Source organism: Lucilia cuprina, chromosome 4 (assembly GCF_022045245.1).
Source record: "Lucilia cuprina isolate Lc7/37 chromosome 4, ASM2204524v1, whole genome shotgun sequence".
NCBI lineage: Eukaryota > Metazoa > Arthropoda > Insecta > Diptera > Calliphoridae > Lucilia > Lucilia cuprina.
Genome location: NC_060952.1, coordinates 7,866,506 through 7,889,134, shown reverse-complemented (window position 1 = coordinate 7,889,134; position 22,629 = coordinate 7,866,506). Strand labels below are relative to the sequence as shown.

The following is a 22,629-nucleotide window of genomic DNA, read 5'->3' as shown; positions in this document are numbered from 1 at the left end:
AGATAGATAGATAGATAGATAGATAGATAGATAGATAGATAGATAGATAGATAGATAGATAGATACATACATAGGTAAATAGTTAGTTAGTTATTAAGTGAGTTACTTAGTAAGTGAGTTAGTTACTTAGTTGTTTAGTAAGTTTGTTAGTTAGTTAGTTAGTTAGTAAACTATGATCTGGCAGACCACATTATTAATAACATTAAATAAAATTTATTTATATAAATGTTCTCTTCAACTTACCGCTGTTTCCAATTCCTTCGCCGAGGCATTTATCCTTATATCACGATGAGCATCTTGACCCATAATTTTTGTTTTTATTATATAAAAATCAATATTATTATAAAATTCTAAAGGACGTTTCCAGCGTATGGTTAACGAATCTTGTGAATGACATGTTAAATTCACAATAATCGGTGCACTTGGTCCCGCTACATCGGTACGTTGTATAATTTTATCTGAAGATTCTCCTTCGTTTTTAGTAGTAAAAGCATTTACTTTAATGCGGTATTCAGTAAAAGGTTCTGGAAATAGGCAGATAAAATTGAAACAAATATTAGCTCGACTAATAGTAACAAAATTTTTATTTCATATAATCCCAACACAAAATCCTCTTAAGGGTTAACCACTTTTATAAAATTAAAAAAAAAATTCTTAAGAGTTTGGCTTCCACAAAACTTTACGCAGTTTTTGTTATTAATTATTGTACATATTTTGGTCTTGTTATTGTTATTATTCTTGTTTAAGCCGTTAATTCAACATATTTGTATTGTTTTCTGGTTAAAAATCCACTGCAGCCTTATTATGTACGTTATATGACGTTAATCAGTTAAAAGCCTTAATTGCATTAAATTTTCATATTTAATAATTTTGTAAAACATTCGGCCCCTCCAGAGTGACCATAATAATAAAAATAACAACAATAAATATATGTTTTGTTTTATATTTTTCATACAAGCGATTTTTAATTATAAAACCATTTAAGACAAAAACAAAAAAAAAAAAAAAATGAAAAATACAACATTTGTGTTGGTGGTGTGAAATACTGAAAGCCTTTCATGTTCTCACATAAATGCTTAATGTTGTTAAACATCAGTATATGTAGTAGTAGTAGTACGTACGTACTAGTAATCGTAGTTGTTTTTGTGTTTACTACTGTTGTTGTTACTAGTAGTTATTGTTGCAAATATTTAACATTTTAACAGCCTTGTTTTTAATATGACTCTCGCCTACTGCATTTCTCTTAACGTTTATGCGTTGGCTGCCTTGTTCCCTTTTTCCGTTTGACAACAATTGGCCACAATGGCCAATGACAGCAAAATGGTTTGGTCAAAATTAATAACAGATAATATAAGCATAATGAAATGTCAAAGGATAAAATGGCCAAAAGAACACAGTACTGGTGTGCTAGTGTGTGTTTGTGTGAATAAGTTGATTGTTCAGTTGACTTGACTTGCTTAAGTATTAATGTATTAGTGTGTTTAATATGAACAATACTACGGTGGGATGAGGTGACCAAAAAAAATGTTATATAATCCACTTTTATATTAAACTTCATATTTTTAATAGCTTTTTTTAAGACCTATGCAATCTGGACTTAAGTCATTATTTTGGAATATAGTCAGGATTATAGTTATAAAGAAAAATACTCTGGACAGTTTATAATCCAGACTTAAGTTAGAAGACTAAAGTAGAATAGTCCTGACTATAATTTTCAAATAGTCCTTAAACTAAAGTATATATTATAGTCCATAGATTTTAGTTTATAGTCAAGAAAAAAGTCTTCAATAAGGGCTATAGTTTAAACTGTAGTCTACAGTCTGCTCAATAGTCGATAGTCTGAACAATAGTCTATTGCCTGGACCATAGTTTATAGTCAAGAAAAAAGTCTATAATATGGGCTATAGTTTAAACTGTATTCTACAGTCTGGACAATAGTCGATAGTGTGAACAATTGCCTGGACAATAGTCTATAGTATGACTATACAGTTTAAACTATATTCTATTGTCTGGACTTTACTGCATAGTTTGGACTATAATCTTTAGTTTGGACTATACTCTATAGTATGGACTATGCACTACAGTCTGGTCTATGCTCTTTAGTCTGGACTATACTCTATTCTCTGGATTATACTCGTGTATGGACTATACTCTATAGTCCGGACAATAGCCTAAAGTATGTAGTATGTACTATAGTCTATAGTTTGGACTATTTATAGCCTTTAATAAAAATAATAGTCTGTTAACTTGACTATATACCGGATTAGTTATACCGGTGGTTATATTCTAAACTATAGTCTGGATTATGGTCTGAAGTCTGGACTATAGTTTTTAATTTAAGTTTTCTTAAAAATTTATAAAAGCACATGAAATTTATGAATCACATTTAATTCTAAATATCTTGTCTAAAAATTTTACTTGCAAGCAAAAAAATCTGTCGGTATAAATGAAAACATTTCATAATTTGGGGGCAAATTTGGCATTCGATATCGATCGAAACTTTAACAAAAATTTATTAGAAATTTCATTCGCTTTCGAATGTCAAAATTTGGCCTTTATTTAATAAGTTCACTTAATACAATCATTTGGCAATAAATAACAAGTTTGTGGAATAATAAATACCAATGGTCGAAAGTGGCATTTATTTAATAATGACCTTCAACTATATAAGGAGAATAACATTTGTACATTTAAAATGTGTTTCATAAAATAAAAATTATCAAGCTATAAAAGGTTAAAGGTCAAAACAAATATTAATAACCTTTGACCTTTAATTTAAAAATTGCAAATAAATACTAAACAAGTTTAAGAAAATTGTAATAATGTAATTTTGACTGTTGCTCAATGGCCATTTCGAGCAATTAATGGACGATAGGGTGGCTGTCAATACTCTTAATAGGAATAAACCTAAAAAAAATTTTCTGATATCTTTTTAGTAACTTTCCTGTCATTAAACTAAAATTTTATTTATTTCTGTTTTACTTTAAAAACTGGTCACCTTAATTAAAATATAAATTAAATACGCCAGGATTGTCTTGTCATACTATAAATAAACGGTATTATTGTGGCAGTATCCGTCCTTTAAGCTGTACTATGTTGCAATGGGGGGCAGTTTGTAAACTACTTAAACATTCTGATCTATACTATAACAAAAACAACAAATAATGTTATATTTATATGTAAATATGTATGTATGTATGTATGTCTGTCTGTCTATATATAAACATGTAATATGACATTATTATACTCTATTGTATTGTATTTTCATAACAAACTGACGGTACACTGAGGCAGGCAGCTGAGTATATTAAAGGCAACAAATTAAAATAATAACGAAAGAAAAAACAAAAAGAAAAATAACAAAAACACACGTAAAGTTAATTATTATAATTAAATCACAAGTCAAAAAGTGAACAGAAAGAAGCTCAATACAATTCCCATTATTTGGTTTGACTTTTATTTTGCATTTTTTTTTTATAAATTTTTTTTCGGTAATTATAATTGAACTCCACTATATATTACTTAATGTAAATTTGGTTTATTGGTTTTTTGATTTGTTCTATCTAACTACCACAACTACTCGTACTTACTTAATTTTGGCAGCTCAAATGTTATGGCTGAATCTGCAGCATTACGTTTTACAATTTCCACGCCTGTTTGATTTTCATGTATATGAAAGACATGATAACCGGCAATTGCACCATTTTGATTTTTAGGTGGATGCCAAGACATCGTTATGCTTGTTGCCGTAACATCTAATACGGTGAGATTTTGAGGTTTACTTGGCACTAGAAGTAGAGAGAAAAAAGAAGTAGACAAAAAATAAGTATTTTGAATATTGTATTACAAATATATTTATATTTTTCTTTGTAAGGTTTCCTTAGCAAATTATAGTTTTTTTTTAACAAATGTTGAGCCGTTAGAAATTAAAGGAATATGCACTTGGTTTGCTTCCTTAGTGTCGTCCTTTATACTGTCAATAAAGATGTTAATAATATAGAAATTTTTTTAAGAAAAATGTCTACAGACTTTGTCTGGCATTTCATAGAAATTTTTATGTTCAAGAATTGAAAACCTATTTTACAAGTTGATTTTATGCTTAAATTAATTCATTGCAGACGTTTGAAAGTATTATTTCTTGATGTTATTATAATTGTACAAAATTAGACTGTAGACTAGAGTATAGACTACACACTAATCTACAAACTTGACTTTAGACTAGACTATACAGTCTATAGTGTAAACTAGTCTAGACTATAGACTAGACAATAGGCTAGACAATAAACTAGCCAATAGACTAGACAATAGACTAGACTATAGACTAGACAATAGGCTAGACAATAAACTAGCCAATAGACTAGACAATAGACTAGACTATAGACTACACTATAGGCTAGACTATAGACTAGACAATAAACTAGCCAATAGACTAGACTATAGACTACACTATACTCTAGACTATAGACTAGACAATAAACTAGACAATAGACTAGACAATAGACTTGACTATAGACTACACTATAGAATAGACTATAGACTAGACTATAGACTAGACTATAGACTAGACTATAGACTAGACTATAGACTAGACTATAGACTAGACTATAGACTAGACTATAGACTAGACTATAGACTAGACTATAGACTAGACTATAGACTAGACTATAGACTAGACTATAGACTAGACTATAGACTAGACTATAGACTAGACTATAGACTAGACTATAGACTAGACTATAGAATAAACTATAGAGTAGACTGTAGACTAGACTATATAATAGACTATAGACTATTCTAGGTTATATACAAGACTATACACTAGATTTTATACAGGACTTCAGGTTTTAATTTAAATATCAAATATCAAAAAATCTATTATTTTTGTCATGTAAATGTATTGTGTAATCTATTTCTTTAAACAATTATCCTTAAAACAAAGAATACCAACAAAAGTAAACACTCAATAGTTTATGCATGTTAAATTTATATTCATTACGTTCTAAAAATAAAAATCTTTAACAACAAGTATGTATTGTTTTACAACCTTTCTTATGACTTAACACTAAGTATTACAAAATCACTTACTTCAGACAATGCCCGCACAAACAATATGCAACTACATATAAAAAATAAATATACATACAAATATACATTTTCCTAAGACAATTGTATTACTGTGTATGTATTGGCCGACCGATCGACCTAACCTTCAAAACCATTACAATTCCAAATGCTCTTTTGTTTTACACATCAATTGATTTCGTTCGAGCTTTAACAGAGCGATAGTAAGTCATGTCTGTGTTAAACCTTGAAGGTATGTAGTTTATATGTATCAGCAAATATATGTATATGTGCGTGAGTGTTTGAGCTATAAATGTATTATAGTCCTTTCTAAGGTTTGCATATTTTTTGACATCTACACGTTTTCAAATAACCCCTCCTAAACAAATTGAAAGGATATGAGTGTTAGTTTTTTTTTCTTCTTCTAAGCTTTCTCTTTAAATTGACACTAGGACATACAAAAGGATTAAAAAAGAATCACAAGAAGGGAAAAATAAGAATACGTAAAATAACAAAGGTTGAAACCTCAGGCACTTTAAATGAACAAATAAATCCACTTTTAAAGGTTTAGATTTTTTTCTATTTGCCGATAGAGACAAATAAGAAATGATAGAAGATTTATAGAGAAAAAACTAACTTTAAATTAAAGCTTTTGTAATGTCGGAACAGATAAGCAAACATCAAATATATTTACAGTGGGTTTTTGTTATTTAGTTGGAAAAACTAAAGGAAGTTAGTATAAAGTATTGCTTCGTAAGCAAAGTTTTATTATTTATTTATTATAAGCATTAAGAGGAAATTAAATTGTTCCAATAGATAAATGTTTAACTTAAAAAGCTTTTGCTTATTTTTTTATGATTTGTAAAACTTTTTAATAACATAGACTAACTTTAAGCTTTCGTTAAAAGTTTTAAAATTTGCTAAGCTTTAAAATTATAATCATTATATTTACTTTTAAACTTTATAATTTCGCCTGATTTTTAACGTTTCTAAACAAAGTATTATGCCAAATTAAGCTGGCGTAATTAAGCTTTTCTGTAATACTCCTAGAGGTTGCAGCTTTAAACTTGGCTTAATTTGAAGCTTTTGCCTACGATTTTAAGTTTTTGGACTTTTGAAGCTTTGCTAAGATTAAAGATAATGCCTAAGCTTTTATTAAAATTTTGAGACTGTATTGCAGCTTTATGCTTTGAAAGATTAAAGCTTTTGTTAAGACTTTTATTTAAGTTTTAAGACTTTTTAGTTTCCATTAGTCTATTTATTAAATTTGATAGACTTTTGTAAAGCTAAATTTTGTTAGTAAAATTCTGTAAAGCTTTAAGCTCTTTATTAAATTTACAAATATAAATTTTTATCGTTTTATGCCACCATGCTTGTTTGGTTTATAATTTTAATTTCGGAAGAAAAATAAAATTAGATTTCCCTTAAAAAGAAATTACAAAACGCTTAACGATTAATATTTCTCCGAAGTTTAAACCATTTTGGTTTACGATAGCAAAACAAATAAAAGCTTTGGAAATGGTTTTATACTTAAAAAATTTCTTAAAATATACTGAATAATTTTTTGGTGTGTTGTCATTTGTAAAACAAAAAAAGTAAAAGGTTAAAAACAACAAAAAATAAGTTTCTTAAATAACAATGAAAAGGAATTGTGATCCATTTTTGCCCATTTATATACACACACACTTATATCCGGTTTATGCAAGCATGTATTGTTTTAAATGTAGCTGTAGTTAAGGATATCAAATTCAGTATTTTCCTTATTTATAAATATTATGTTTTTTTTCTCTGTTGTGTAAATATTCCTTTTGTTCATATTTGTATTGGAAAATTACATTTGCATAGACCTTCTTAAACTGCCCTTTACTGCCTCGCCCCCCCAAAAAAGGCCTTACAATTGAATGATATTTAGTTCATAAAAAAACCAAACAAAACGGATGTATATCTTGCTCTCCACAGACTTAAAAGTCAAGAAAGTCAAATGTTTTTTATCATTAAATGAAAAATAATCCTTAATGTTTGATGATGCTCCTTTTTTTTGTTGTTAACTATTAAGGGATATAAGGGTTTGATATGGAGTAGGGAATTTTTTTTTCTTAAACTATGTACCGGACATTTTCAATGAGCAATAAACAGTTTTGTTTTTGTTTAAAATTTAAATTGTTCGGTATTGTCTTCCAAATAGGCCCAAAACTTTTACTTTAGTAGATTTTAGATTTGGTTTTTTTTTTTTTTTTGAAGATAAACAAAGTTCTAGATTTTTGCATTTTGTTTTTGTTGACAAAAAATTTTATGTAAATATATATTTTTTTGTTTTATTGTATTATTTTCTTGAATTGCATGAATTATATGGTAAAATTAAATGATAATTTTTTTCCTTTGTAAATATTTTATTTAAGTCTTTTTTTTTTGTTTTCAAAATTACCATTAAAAATATTTATAGGTTTTGCACTTCATTACTTTTTTTTAACAAGCTATGGAAAATTTGTTTTAAATGTAATTTTCATTTACATTATGATTGAGTTTTGAAATAAAAGTATAAATAAAATTTTTAATTGGTAATGACTCGCATTTGTAACCATTTATCTATTAATAATCTTTTGTATGACTACTACATAACGTTCTGATTACATAGAAGTACTTCAACAATGTCTTATTAATAATATATAGAAGCTTTACGTCGATTGACCCTTTCTTTTAAGAGTCTTTGTTTAATTTCCTTATTTATTGCTAAAAAAAACTGTTACCTACCATACGTACTTTTTATGATTTAAAAAAAATTTGTTAAGAAATCCATTGAACCAAAACATGATAAATTTTTAATTGTTTTTTACTGCACAAATATTTTTTTAATGTTAAACTTTGCAATTTTCGCGAATTCTCTAAGAACTTGTTGTATACATCAAACATGAAGCATACTTTCAGGAAGATTTTATAAATTACTCTTAATTTAAAGGGAGATGAATATTATGAATAATAAAACACACACAGCCAACCAAATGTGATAAAAAAAATTATTATTTTAAATTTTCTAACAAATTAACAAATAAATTTTCTCTTTTAACTCACTTAATAAGAAATAAAACTTTCATTAACACAAAAAGGAAAAACATTTAAATGTTTTTACAAATTAAATGAAGATTAACAAATTAAAGACTTTATAAACTTTGTTTTATTGTCCTTCTATGCTCATTTAAAATTAACAGACATTAGACTCAAAATAATGACATTTTAATATAAATTTAAATAAATTTGACGTAAAATACTTGTTTAAATGCCATAAAAATAACAAAAAACAAATATCAGACACACGCACACACACATACACACACAATAAACCAACAATCAACTACAACAAGACAAAAAGTTCAACGAAAAAAAAGGAACTTAAATATTATCAACATGAATAACGATGTAGATATGTATGAATGTATTTATGCACGTACAAGTGGAAAATATTATGACATGATACTTCTACATTTTCATGTTGTTGTTGTTGTTCTGGTTCTTCAGAAACAGCTTACATTCGCATCACTGACACACGCTTCAAATATTTCCAACAACAATTCATATTATTGTGAAGGATAAAAGAAAAACAACAAAAATATAGAGAAAAAGTTGTTGAACTGTTTGTTTCAAACTCACTTAACAAATACGTCAGGCATATGTTTTTTGTATAAAACTCTCGCTCCTTTAGTCTCGAACTGTTCTTTTGTCGTGTGACAAACAGTCAGCATCAGTTTCAACAACAACAACAAAAAGTTAAGAAAGAACTTACTCAACTTTACAGTAGAATGAATGAAGAAAAGCCAGTCACACAATTATAATGACATGACAAGGGTTAAAAGTTTTTCTCTGTTTAAGAAACATAAACCATTTAGCTAAGTCTCCTCTAACACACATACACCCACATACTTGAATACCTAAATAAATACCTATACACTTCTTAACACTTTTGCACCTTTTTGTTTTTTGTGCAGAGTGTGGGTATAAAAATATCCTGTTGTTATTTCATTTGAAAAATCCTTAAATTAATATGAGTCTTTTCAAAATTTTTAATTCTTTTATTTTTTTTAAACATAAAGGTAAATTTGTCAGTTATTTTATTTTAAATATCAAACGCATTAAATGTCATTTTAAGGTAGACTTAAGGATTTGCTTTAATTGTCCTTTTTTAGCATTTGATTAAGATACATTATTTTATTTTATTGTACTAAAATGCCAGGGGTGTTACTAAGACACAAATATCTTTAAACTTGTTCTTACATTATTATATAAAATTTATAATTTATTTAAAACTTAAGCATACTTTAAGGGACAATCAATTGATAAGTATTAGGAGGGCTTAAATTTAAGTCTTTAAATGTATATTGATGTTTTTGTTTTAAACTATTTTTAAATAAATTTAATTTCTTTTAATAGTTTAAAATGTTTAAAAACTGATTTTTACTTAAAATTTTTAGTTTAAGTTATTAAAGGATTATGTTTTTCTATGATTTTTTTTATTTCATTTACTTTTTATTTTACTAATAGAAACTCTTATGAAGTTCGTTTGATTTCGTTGAGTTCAAAGCAGCGAATCAATCACACAGAGTTAGTGGAAAGACCCCTCAATGGCAAAAAAAACTAGACAATAAACTAAACGCTTCAATGAATCAAACTAGTCCTTAGAATAGAAAATATTCTCCTGTCTAGTCCATAGACTTTACCAAAGGCCAACCCATAACACTTGTTAATAGATTGGATAACAGACTCTCCATTGAACAGTCCAGTCTATATAATAGTCCATAGTCTATTACAGTTCATAGACAAGTACATAGTTTAGTCCGTAGTCTAGTCCTTAGTCTAGCCCGTAGTCTAGTCCATAGTCTAATCCATTATCTAGTCTGTAGTCTAGTCCGTAGTCCATAGATTAGTGTATAGACTTTTTAATTGACCAGATAATAGACTAGTCCATAGACTGAACCTGAGACTAGAACATAAATTATTCCACACACTAGTCCATAGTCTAGGACATAATCAAGTCAATACACTAAGTTCACAAGTTCATTGGATAGACTGGTCTATAGACTATACCATAGACTGGACTATAGGGTAATTTATATACTAATCAATAGACTAGTTTTATAACTAGCTAATAGAATTACTTATAGACTACAAAATACCTGATTCAAGTACGCTTCGGTTAAGTACAAAATACTTAAAAAAGTCGAAAAGTCAACTATTTTGTTCCAAAAAGGTCAATAACTCGACTATCGTCTATGAAAAAAGTCCAAAAGTCGACTTTGTAAATAAAAGTCGGAAAAATAGTAGAAAAAAGTCAAAAATAGTCGAAAATTGTAAAAAAGTGGAAGAAAATGTCACAAAGTCTATAATAGTCGGAAAAACTCGAAAAAAGTAAAAAAATAGTCGAAAGTAAAAAAGTCGACTTTTTAACTATGTAAATGAAAAAAGTTGAAAGATCGACTTTGCATAAAATGCAAAAAATCGAAAAGTCGACTTTTAATTAACTTTTCGTTTCAACTATAGAAAACCTAATTCTTAACTGAGTGAGAATTATATGACAGAATACGAATGAATGTATATTTAGATAAATCATTTAATAACATTAACATAAGTAAAATAGACTCTTATATTCAGTTAAATAAATTTTGCTTACGATTCGTTTAATAAATCCCGATATACGATAAGGTCTGTACACTAGTCTAAAGACTAGACCATAGGCATAGAAAAGTCCATTTTTCCTTTATATTTATGTATTTCTGCAGACTGTTTCTATTCGAAAAATTTATTGACATCAAGTATGTTAATATTGTACTTTAGCAATTAAAAGTCCATTTTTTATTCTTATTATTTTTTCCACAAATAATGCTAAACTGTGATATGGTAAAGTAGTTAAATACAAGTATAATCATTTGTTATTACGATTATACAATAATATTGTTTTCAACAACAAAAAACTGTTTTTTAATTCCTTTCTTATACAAACATTTAATTCTTTGTATGTCTAATGAAATGTTTTTATTTTGCTCTTTAATTTATTTTCTTTGCCATTATACTTACAACATTTTGCATAAACATTTCAGAATTCTATGTTTAGCACTAATTTGTCTTGGGCTATGCTTATCGTTGTTCTGTAAACACAACTTTAGTCTGATGCCAAACAATCAGAAAGGTAGACAGACAGACAGACAGACAGACAGACATAAAGACAGGCAGTAGAAGGAAGGGGCTACGAAACAGACAGATAACAATAGAAGTGCTAGACGTAAAGTTATACAAACATATGCTAAGAAAAAAAAATACATTCATAAAAGCTTGAAAATGTGTAGGATAAATGGTGTTTTCCTTTGAAAATGATGACGCCAACAACAAAAGAGCTTAAATTACTTGATATATGAGTTGCTGTTGTTGCTGCTGCTGCTATAGTAGTAATGTTTTTATACAACAACGAGAAACAAACGTATGTTGTTTTGCGTGTGTGCAAGTGTAAATGTGTTAAGAAGTCGTTTTATTTTTGTTTGTGTTAGTTACCAGTATCAGCTTGTTGGTGTGCGTGCATATCCGTTTCCTTAAACGTTTATCTAAGATCAGTGTTACGTGTGCGCGTTACTTTACAACTACTACTACTTTAACATAAATATAACTCATGCTCTTGTATTGTTTATTTCTTTGTTACTTGTTGTAGGTGTTGATATGTTGTTTTTGTTGTAATTTAGGTCTGTTTAAGCTTAACATTTGTTTTTTTTTTCTTATTTTATTTTTTCATACCATTCATGTGTGCCCAAGTGACGAAATGTTTTACACCAAAAGGACAAAAAAAACACAATTTCGTTTGCACTCTAACACACCTGTATTCATCAGACCTGTTTAACATCCTGATAACAACAAAATTTCTTTACATTCTATTCCTGCTAGTTCTTAGTCTAGGTTTTTCACATCCTGTCATTCATTGTTGCTGCTGATATAATATTGTTAATGTATTTGTTGTTACTACCAGGTAAGGAAAAGGTTTTCAATTTTTTTCTGTTGCGTTTTATGCGAAAGTTTTTTCTTCTTCCTTTTCCTTGAAAAGTTTGTTGACTTGACAAGGTGAAAAATTGCATTACTTACTGTAATCAGTCAATACTGTGACTAAGTATTACAGGGGATGTAGAACTTTTTCCAATTTCATTGTTACTCTAATATCAAATATAAATTCTAAATAAATGAAAAAATCTTAGTTTAGAATTTTAGTTTTTTTAGATATTTTGAAAAATTTTATCCCATTTGATATCCTGTGGTGAGAATGATTAATTAAAAAAAAATAATTATATTTAAATCACATGATCATTTAATATTTTGTATAAAAACTTTTTGTTTGTCAACTTTTGACACCTTTTTAAACCCTATATAGTATTATGTGTTTGTACCATCCAAAAATATTGGTCCTTCATCCACATTAATGTCCGTCTGTATGTGTGTGTCCAGCCAGGTTTTGTGCGCGCGCGGGTCGCAGTTTTCAAAGTAATTTGAAGAAATTAGGAATATAATTGAAGCCTATTGAAAACAGATATTTCATTTCTCTTATTTCGCCAAGCCCTCCTTCAATCCTTCTCCCTGAATCGGGTTTTTGAAATATTTTTCTAAAATTAACAATTAATAATTGGCAAAAGTTTGACTCCTATGTTAAAAATCACTTAAGGGTTAATTTTAATTTAAATTAATTTTTCAAGCCACAAAGTATACTACAGTTTTTAATTTTAATAAATAAAAGAATTCTGAGAATATTCCCGAAAATATTATAATCAAAGTTTCTATAATTTTTTAATGATTTCTTTTGACTCTAAAGCCATTAAGGGTTAATATTGGTTAAAATTAAATTTGATTATAATTCACTAAATATTTTTCTAATTTTTTTTTAAAGTTCTCTCGGCTTTATCTAAAAAGTTACAATTGTAACAGGTTTAATTAGGACTAAAGGTTTAATTTTAACTAATAATAGTCATAAATTATAGAATTATCATCTATTATTGTATTTTTTGTTAAAGCCTTAAAGTACACTACAGTTTTTAACTGAAAAATGCGAATTCTAAGAATATTCCCGAATTTTTAATATGCAATATTTTTATATTTTAAAAAAAAGTATTTTTTAATTAGATTAGGTTTTAATCTTAAAACTAATCATGTTCTTAATACACATTGAAACGATTGGACTCTTTTTTTAACTTTTCGTCTATTACAATAATTTCTATACTAATTTTCTAGAAATTCTCGTAAGACTACTCTGTCTACGCAAGTTTTCAACTTAACACAATATGCCTGTATAATATATCACCAACCTTAACCATAGTTACTAAAATTGATGTATGAACACAATGACTGAAACTTTAATTTAACATTAAGCACTCTACTAAGGATTACAACAATGTAGCAAGCAAAAAAAAATAAATATAAAACAACAAGGATAAGAGCCGTCTACTCAACTACATTGTGGTGAATACATGAGAGTATGAGTTACAGTATCATCAACAATGAAATCAACGTAATTTTCCCTAACCAGCCCCTCTCACCTTTAGCTACTATCCCATATATCACTACTCTTAAACTTATTGTCATCGACATACTCATCAACTTCATCGTTATTCTCATCCACTACTTCAACTTTATTGTCATTGTTAGTAACTTGAGAGTACAACACAACACAACGCCCACAACCACACTCATTTAGGGAGTTGTAAATAAGTAACAGTAGTAGTAGCAGTAGTTGCTGCTGCTATGGTTGTTGTTATATATTAGTGTTAGCCATGTCACTAGATTTATAAGGATGCACTTGTAAAATTGCAACAAAAACTCATCATATTAATGAAATTGTTTCAATGTCACGTTTCAGGAAGTCTTCAGCTTCAACTACACTTTACTAATACTACTATAAGGTGTCTGTCTATAAATTTTCTTAAAGGAATGAAAAAAAAATGAAATAATATTACACCTTGCACTTGCTCGAACACGTTTGCTACTTATAGTTAGTACACATGTATTTGTTTAGTAAATTTACCATATGTAGTTATAATACCCAGCGTGTTAAATTAAAATTTATCATCATATTCTTATATGTATATAGTTTTTGCTTGTGTAGTTGTTGTTGTTGTTTTAGTAAGTGCTTTTGTCTTAATGTACTTATTCCTTAATGATTATCATCCATGCATCATTTTTGTTATTTTTGGTTTTAACTATTCCGTTAGAAATTTTCCCTTATGTTAATATTTTGTTAATGAAATTGTTTGAATATTTTTGCAACAAGAAGAAATTACATTCTATTACAAAATTTTAATTGAAAAAATTGTGTAGAAATAATGTTTGAAAATTATCTCCTAAAATGGATGCCTTAAGCTTTAGATTTGAATGTTGTTTAAGTATGATTTAAGTTTAAAAATAGAAATACAAATATTCAAGAATATTCCAAAAACTCGTTTTCTATTTTTAATTAAAAAGTTGTAGCATACTTCAAGGCTTTTAAAATAGTACTTAAACATACACTTATTTACTTTACACCAGTAAAGTGGGGTAGAGTATTATACATTTATACTGATATTTAGAATATTTAGAAATTAAGTCCGTTCATCCGTCTGTCTATCCTTCGTCCGTCAATGTAAATCTTAAAATCAAGCTAAAGATTAAAATATTGTAGATAATTTGGCACATGTTACACAGAAACAAACAAACCTTTTTTGATTATGGTTACAAATAAATAAATTATTTTATAATACAACCGGAACCAATATGGATTTGGAGCTCATAATAATGTTAGTAAGTAATAGTTTCCAAAAGATGTTTTAGCAAAAAAGTCAAATTATGCAGCATTTCATTGCATATTCAAGAAAACTTAAAAAAATCTTTCTACAATAGATTATTCCAAGAACTTGCTTAACAAACTACTAATGGAAAATATAAAGCATAGTTTAAGGCGTTCAAGTTAATAATTGCCAAGCCTTTTACTAAATATTTCTAAAGAAAACTAACAAATTGTTTTACTAAAAATCTCGAGAATATTCCAAGAATTTATTTAAAAAATTTGTAATATTTACAAACTATCAGTAGAAAATTAAAAGCATAGTTATAGGCATTAATAATTGCCAAGGATTTTAATCTCTATTTAAAAAAAATTGTTTCCAAAAAAATCTTCAGAATATTCCAAGAGCTTGTTTAAAAAATGTGTAGAATTTACAAACTATAAATGGAAAATTTAAAGCATAATTGAAGGCGTTATAGTTATAATTACCAATCCTTTCACTAAATATTTCTTAAAAAAATAAAATTGAAATTAAATCGTTTTACAAAAAATCTCCAGAATATTCCAAGAACTTATTTTAAAAAATATGTTATAAATACAAACAATACGTGTAAGAAGTAAAGCTTCAATATAAGTCGATTTCTGGCATTTTATTAATTATAGAAATCAAACGAGAAAAAAAATCTCAAGAATAGTCCATGAGCCTGTTTAACAAATATTTGTATATTAAAAAAGTAAAGCATAATTTAAGGCTTCAAACAAATGACAAATAAAACAAGGTTTTCTTTTTTGTTTTTTTAATTAACTTTATGTAATTGAATAGTAATGATTATTCATTCATTTATACAAAATTAAAATTATAATCATGATTATGGCAGCAACTTACTCATATGTTTTCTTTTACAACTCTTTTTCCAAATCAGCAATCTTTATTGTTATTAATTCCTTTCTTAATAATGTACGAAATTCATATCTTTATATCTAATTAAAATGTTGCATTAAAAGCAAATTATAGCAAAAAACATCAGACTTAACTTTTTTTTCAAATAAAATAACATACTTGCATATTATTGAAGTGTAGTTTTATTTTTTCATAACTTATGGACTTACTTAATTATCCTGAAAGGTATTTATGAAATGCACAAACTTAAAAAAAACAGTTGTTTTGTTATTTCATACTATTCTCTCATCCTTTAACATCTTTTGTTACTTTTAATAACATTTCTGCTTGAGTATTCTTCTATTTCAGTGAAAACTCATCTACTGGAGTATTTGCCATAACGTAAGTTACAACAAACTTCAACTTCATTAATATTCCAATCAAATTAAAAGGGTTTCTTTTCTCTAACTACTTTTCTGTACGTTGTGGTTTGACTTAGTTCTAAATAGCAAAAAAATAAAAACGTTACTTTTTTTTTGGGGAAAATAATTTAAAGCTTGAAAATATGAATGTGCAATGATTGAAAATTCATATATAAATGAACTGTGTATACTGTGATTTTACTAATATTTTTACAAATACCATTAGATAAGAAATATTTGACAAAAATAATATGAATTTTTTAAATTAGGGGAGAGAAAGAGATAGAGAAATAGGAAACGTTAGCGATTGTACAATAATAATTTTGTTGTTGCAAGGAGGGGGGGGGTTGTCGAGAAAACTGTTACTGATTAGGTGGCATTTTAGCACCCAAAACTATTAACCCTACCACAGCTAAAACTATATAAGTTAAAGAGTGTAAACTTTATTAAGTGTTTTTTAATTCAAAATTCACTTTTGCAAATATAACGTAGCATAACATGAGGCTGTTTAAAAAGAAAACTATTTTCAAAAGGTAACTATTGTGATTTTTCTTAAAATGTATTGAAATTTTCCAAATAATTGTCATTTTTATTTGATTAAAAAACCTTTACTTTCTAAAATAAGTATTAAAATATTTAGTTAAAAATTTTCAGCATACATTAAGGCATTTATAAAAAAATAAAAAGTCTTGCCTAACATAAAGCTTGATAAAAACAAAGTTTAAACTTTTTGTAATAGGAAAATGAAATATCCAAATAATACTTCCTTTGTATGTCATTCCAAATTTGTTATATCTCAAATTATTTCCAAAAACTCATTGCTAAAAAAAGTGTAGCATACAGTTAGGCATTTTTTAAAAATCAATTTTTAAGCAAAATTTAATTGTTTTACAATTTTCACATTAACACCTCCATTTTTAACCGCCTGTTACTAATCATTCCTTTACAAGAATGTCATTTAATTCGTATGTTTTGTTATTTTAACAATTTTCTCTTTATTTTTTTTTTATTTTGTTCAAATGATTATTTTGTTGCTGTTTTATTTTAATTTTATTTTATACTCTGCATTTCAATAGAATTGCAGTTGATTTAATATATAGATGGAAGATAGTCAGACGACTCGTAATAATAAAGTTCATTATAGATGGTTGACTGGATGAATGAATGAATGGTTCATGGTTGGGATAATGAATGAATGTTTTGAGAAGCCAGAGTAAAGGAAAATGAAATAAAATGATAAAAGTTATAATAGTTTGGTTTGCTTGTTTCATTTAAATGTTATTAAAATGATGTTAGTTCATTACAATATTTGTTTTACTTTTTTGTTTTTTGTTTAAAAGTGAAAAATGTGACAAATATTTATTGAAACAATTTTGCAAACGTTTATATGGAAATAAATTTAAAAAAAATTTTTGAAAGGTATTCTTGTCTCTAATTTTTGTAATATTTTCATCTAATGGAAATCTATATTTTGGAAAATTTTGTTAGATAAAATTTCAACAAAAACAAGAATTGTTCTCTTCAGTTTGCTGATGTCATTATTTCAAAATTTGTATGGTTCTTACGGGGATCAGTGTTACGCTAGTTGCCTTGACTATATTTAACTTAACTTTTGAAAATTTTGTTAGAAAATCATTTAACAAATCATTGTTTCAAAATTTGTAAGGTTCTTACAGGATTCAGCCTTATAAGAGAACAGACTACTCTATCTTAGTAGAGCTGTTTTCCATGATCTGGACTGTCTCAGAGAGAGGTCACTAATAAACATGATCGGTTTTATTAAAAATACCGGCTGGTTTTCACGGAGACCTCAAGTCATTCTCTCAGCATAATGGTATGGCGATTGTAAGGGGAAACACAAAGGGTCACAAGGCCTCCCAGTGAACTCGCAAATCAGCGAGCACCCCACGTAATCTAAACCTACAGGAATCTGTAAGAAAAATTCAAAGTTGTACTATTCTTACAATACTTTACTCGCTTTACTTAATTGTCTATGTTTTTGCTTTGGCGTTTCTTTTATTTTATTCTTCAACTCTTTACAAAACAATATTTGTAATTTAATTGATTTTTAGTCTTGTCTATATTTTATGTTATAAATACATAAACATATATGTATATAGCTAAAATGTAAATGTGTATGTTTTTATTATTGCATTGTCCTTTTCTTAACATTTAACAGAGAATAGGAAAAAACCAAACGATTTATTATAGTTAAAACAGTCGTTTCTCCTGATCTAGTTTCCTGTTGATGCTATAAATTTGCGTTTCCGTTCTATGTTTCCCATACAAGTTTTCCGTTACTTGCTGGTTGGACAACATATACCACTACCTACACATAATAGCAAAGATAAATTTTATGTACTTGTGTATTTAGAATATATATATATACAATTGAATAAAATTCAATTGAATTGAATTAATAGAATATGAAATGAACATACAACATTTTGCCACTAAGATATCTAACAACTTTTTTCTATATGCTCATATAACGTTTGAAAAACTTACTCCCTCCGCCTGCCCTGTTTGTGTGGTATGGATAATAGACGACCATTCTTTTATTTATATTTTATACAATTCATCTATTGTTACCTGAAGTATAAATATTAAGTGAAGTGGAATTTGACTTGTTTGAATATTTATAGAAATTCATATAGAGATACAGACATAGAGACAATCAAGTCCTTATTTAGTCCTGCTGTCTTGTTTGGTCTGTTTGCAAATTTTCTTTTAACACTGGTGACTGGTTCTTTGCTAGTCATCTGGATTAAAACTTGGCATGTGACTTTTGATCGGTAATTGTTTTTTAGTTGCTACTGTCTTTGTCCTTTTGCTACTAACGTGTTATTTAAATTAATGTTTTTATTGTTTGTCTTTTTGTTTTTTCTTATAGAAGATAATATGTAAGGAATGCTGGGAATAGTCTTTTAATTTAAATGGTTTTAATAAACAATGTCAATTTATTGAAATTCCATTTACTTTTTTCTATTCATAAAATATCTAAAACAATTATTAAATGGATTTTTAATTCGATTAGTTTAAAGATTTTTGTTGATCAAAGAATTATTGAAAAAAAATTTTTCATTCTTAAATTGTCCCCTTATAGTATGCTACTATTTTTCGCATTTAGTAATTCAGTTGATTCGAGTTAATTTTTGAAAAATGTTTATTCAGGTCATTTACTATTCTATAGATTAGTCCATTGACTATTCTATAGACTAGTCCATTGACTATTCTATAGACGAGTCTATTGTATATTCTATAGACTAGTCTATTGAATATTCTATAGACTATTGAATATTCTATAGACTAGTCTATTGAATATTCTATAGACTAGTCTATCGAATATTCTATAGACTAGTCTATTGAATATTCTATAGACTAGTCTATGACTATTTTATAGACTAGTCTATTTACTATTCTAAAGACTAGTCTATTGACTATTCTATAGACTTGTCTATTGACTATTCTATTGACTAGTCTTCTAACTATTTATAGACTAGTCTATTTACCATTTTAAAGACTAGTCTATTGACTATTCTATAGACTAGTCCATTGACTATTCTATAGACTAGTCCATTGACTATTCTATGGACTAGTCCATTGACTATTCTATGGACTAGTCCATTGACTATTCTATGGACTAGTCCATTGACTATTCTATGGACTAGTCCATTGACTATTCTATGGACTAGTCCATTGACTATTCTATGGACTAGTCCATTGACTATTCTATGGACTAGTCCATTGACTATTCTATAGACTGGTCTATTGACTATTCTATAGACTAGTCCATTGACTATTCTATAGACTAGTCTATTGCCTATTCTATAGACTAGTCTATTGACTATTCTATAGACTAGTTAATTGACTATTCTATGGACTAGTCCATTGACTATTCTATGGACTAGTCCATTGACTATTCTATGGACTAGTCCATTGACTATTCTATAGACTGGTCTATTGACTATTCTATAGACTAGTCCATTGACTATTCTATAGACTAGTCTATTTACTATTCTATAGACTAGTCTATTGACTATTCTATAGACTAGTCCGTTGAGTATTCTATACTCTATTAACTATTTTATAGACTAGTTTATTGACTATTCTGGAAATTAGTTTACTGACTATTCTATACACTAGTCTACTGGCTATTTTATACACTAGTCCATTTACTGTTTTATATACTGTGCTACGGACTAGTCGATTGACTAGTCTACAGACAGGTTTTTTGACTATTCAATGAACTAGTCTGTGAAATAATTTATCGACTAGTCTATGGACTATAGACAACTCTATTGACTGGCCTTTGCACTATTTATTATGGACTAGTCTATAGACTCACTTAGTCAATTAATTAGTCTATTAAATGTTTCTTGACAAATACATATTTACATATACATGTGTATATTTAAATATTTTATTCGTGTTCTTTTCGTTTATTTGTCAATTAAATAAATTTAATTTTAAATAAAACAAATTTATTTAAATACACCTGCCTATTGTAATCGTCAAATCACACACACACCTCACACTCATACCTAAGAAAATCACTATAAAAATAAATCATTTACATGCAAACACACAATCACAACAAAACTATCAAGACCCAAGACCACAAGTGTGTAAAACCACAACAAAACTCCTCTGCCGAACTTAAAGGATGTCTAAAGATTTTAATACACACTTGAGAGTTGAGACTTTATCGTTCGTTGGTCGTTAGCTACTGAATTGAAATGAACAACAAACAGCAACAACAAGAACAGCATAAGATATTTGAACAATAAAATAAATGTTTTTCAAACATGAGGGTGGTGTTGTTGTTGTTGTTTTTTTTTTTTTTTGAGACATTTTATTTTGTTGGTGTATATTTAATATCAGCAACAAAAACAACAATACAAATTGTAAATACATATGCATGTATGAGTTTTAAGTCTAATAAACCACAAAACTAAATTCTGTTTGGTTGGCCACAACTGCAAATGACACAGGTTTAAATTACATACGCACGAGTAAAAGTGGTGCTAAAACTGTTACTTCAACAACTACTGTTTCGAAATGTTTATCTTGTTGTTTTGTTTTAGGGGTAGGTAGATAGGTAGGGGTATTCATTAGGTATAAGGTTAAACAAAAGTTATTTTGAAGTTTAGATAAAAGAATTGGAGGGATTGGTTATGAAATGCCTTTAGCTATAGTCCTTTTGAGTGTTTGTTTTATGTTTTTTATGATATAACAATTTTGCTTTGTTTGCTAGTTGTACTATTTTTGGACTTTAATGTTAATTTTTAAGTTTTTGAACAAAATAACATTTGTTGTAAATTTAACAATATTTTAGTATTTTCAAGAAAATTTGTAATTAATAATTTTTTATAAATGTTATTTATATATTATATAAAAACACCACGGAATACAATATTAATATAATACTTTTTTATATTAATATTTTTCGCTTTATCTTCTTTTCAAAGGCTGTTAAGGTTTTTCTTGTGTCCTTCAAGGAAATATCAAACCTGTCTTTCTCTTAAGTTATTTCTCTTAAGTGCCGCCATTACCCTTACAGTCTGTTTTTATTGTTGTTATTAATGTTCTTTTCTTTAAACAATCGTTTTCTCCTAGAAAGGGTTAAAGACACCGCCACCAAGTCCTTTAACCATAACTGTCTGGCTAATGCTCTTTTCATTACAACTTTAACACGTTTTGCATGTCTAGGCAAAATTTTTCCATCATTTTGTGCTTATAAATATACAATTTGTATGTAATGTTTGTTTAATAAAAAAATTTATTATAAAATATTTTCTGGCTTAAAAATAAAAAAATTAATTAATTGATTATAGGCACGTTTTTCTCCAAATATGACTAAATACTCCTGCTTCATCATTTCAATTATTGAAGAAAATTAGGAACAGGACAAGGTTGAGAAATACTATACTATAGCATTTTTCCATACATTTATCGACATTGGCTAGTTTTCAGAATAGTTTTGTAAATAGTCTAGACCATAGGGTAATAAATTGGCTAATAGTTCAATCAGTAGACTAGTCAATAGCGTTCTTTATATATTAGTGATTAGTGCATATACTAGTCAATGGAATAGTAGACACAAGAAGTCAATAGATTCGTATATACACCGGTCCAATTGACTAGTCAATATATATTTTAATAGAATAGTCTAAACAATAGACTAGTTAATAGGCTAATAGATTACTGAAAGCTGTAGTTAATAAGCTACTTTAAAGACTTTGAATTGTAAAATTGTAAATTGACAAGACTATAGAATAGATAACAGACAAGTCTTTAGAATAGTCAGTAGATTAGTCTATAGAATAGTCAGTAGACTAGTTTATAGAATAGACTGGTCTATAGGGTAGACAGTAGACTATTCTAATAGTCAATAGACTAGTCTATAGAATAGTCAATAGACTAGTCTATAGAATAGTCAATAGACTAGTCTATAGAATAGTCAATAGACTAGTCTATAGAATAGTCAATAG

General features: G+C 27.5%; 1 protein-coding gene across 4 annotated transcripts in view; it reads right to left on the bottom strand.

The window, feature by feature from the left end:
• LOC111676447 (tyrosine-protein phosphatase 99A-like) overlaps positions 1 to 22,629 on the bottom strand; it is a 69,553-nt gene that overhangs the window by 30,154 nt on the left and 16,770 nt on the right. For all 4 annotated transcript variants that reach the window (XM_046950728.1, XM_046950727.1, XM_046950726.1 and 1 more), the window contains exons 3-4: positions 3,591 to 3,788; positions 244 to 524 (exon numbers count right to left, since the gene is read on the bottom strand). In XM_046950728.1, the coding sequence (XP_046806684.1) occupies positions 244 to 524; positions 3,591 to 3,788 (479 nt within the window). The remainder of the gene's footprint in view (positions 1 to 243; positions 525 to 3,590; positions 3,789 to 22,629) is intronic.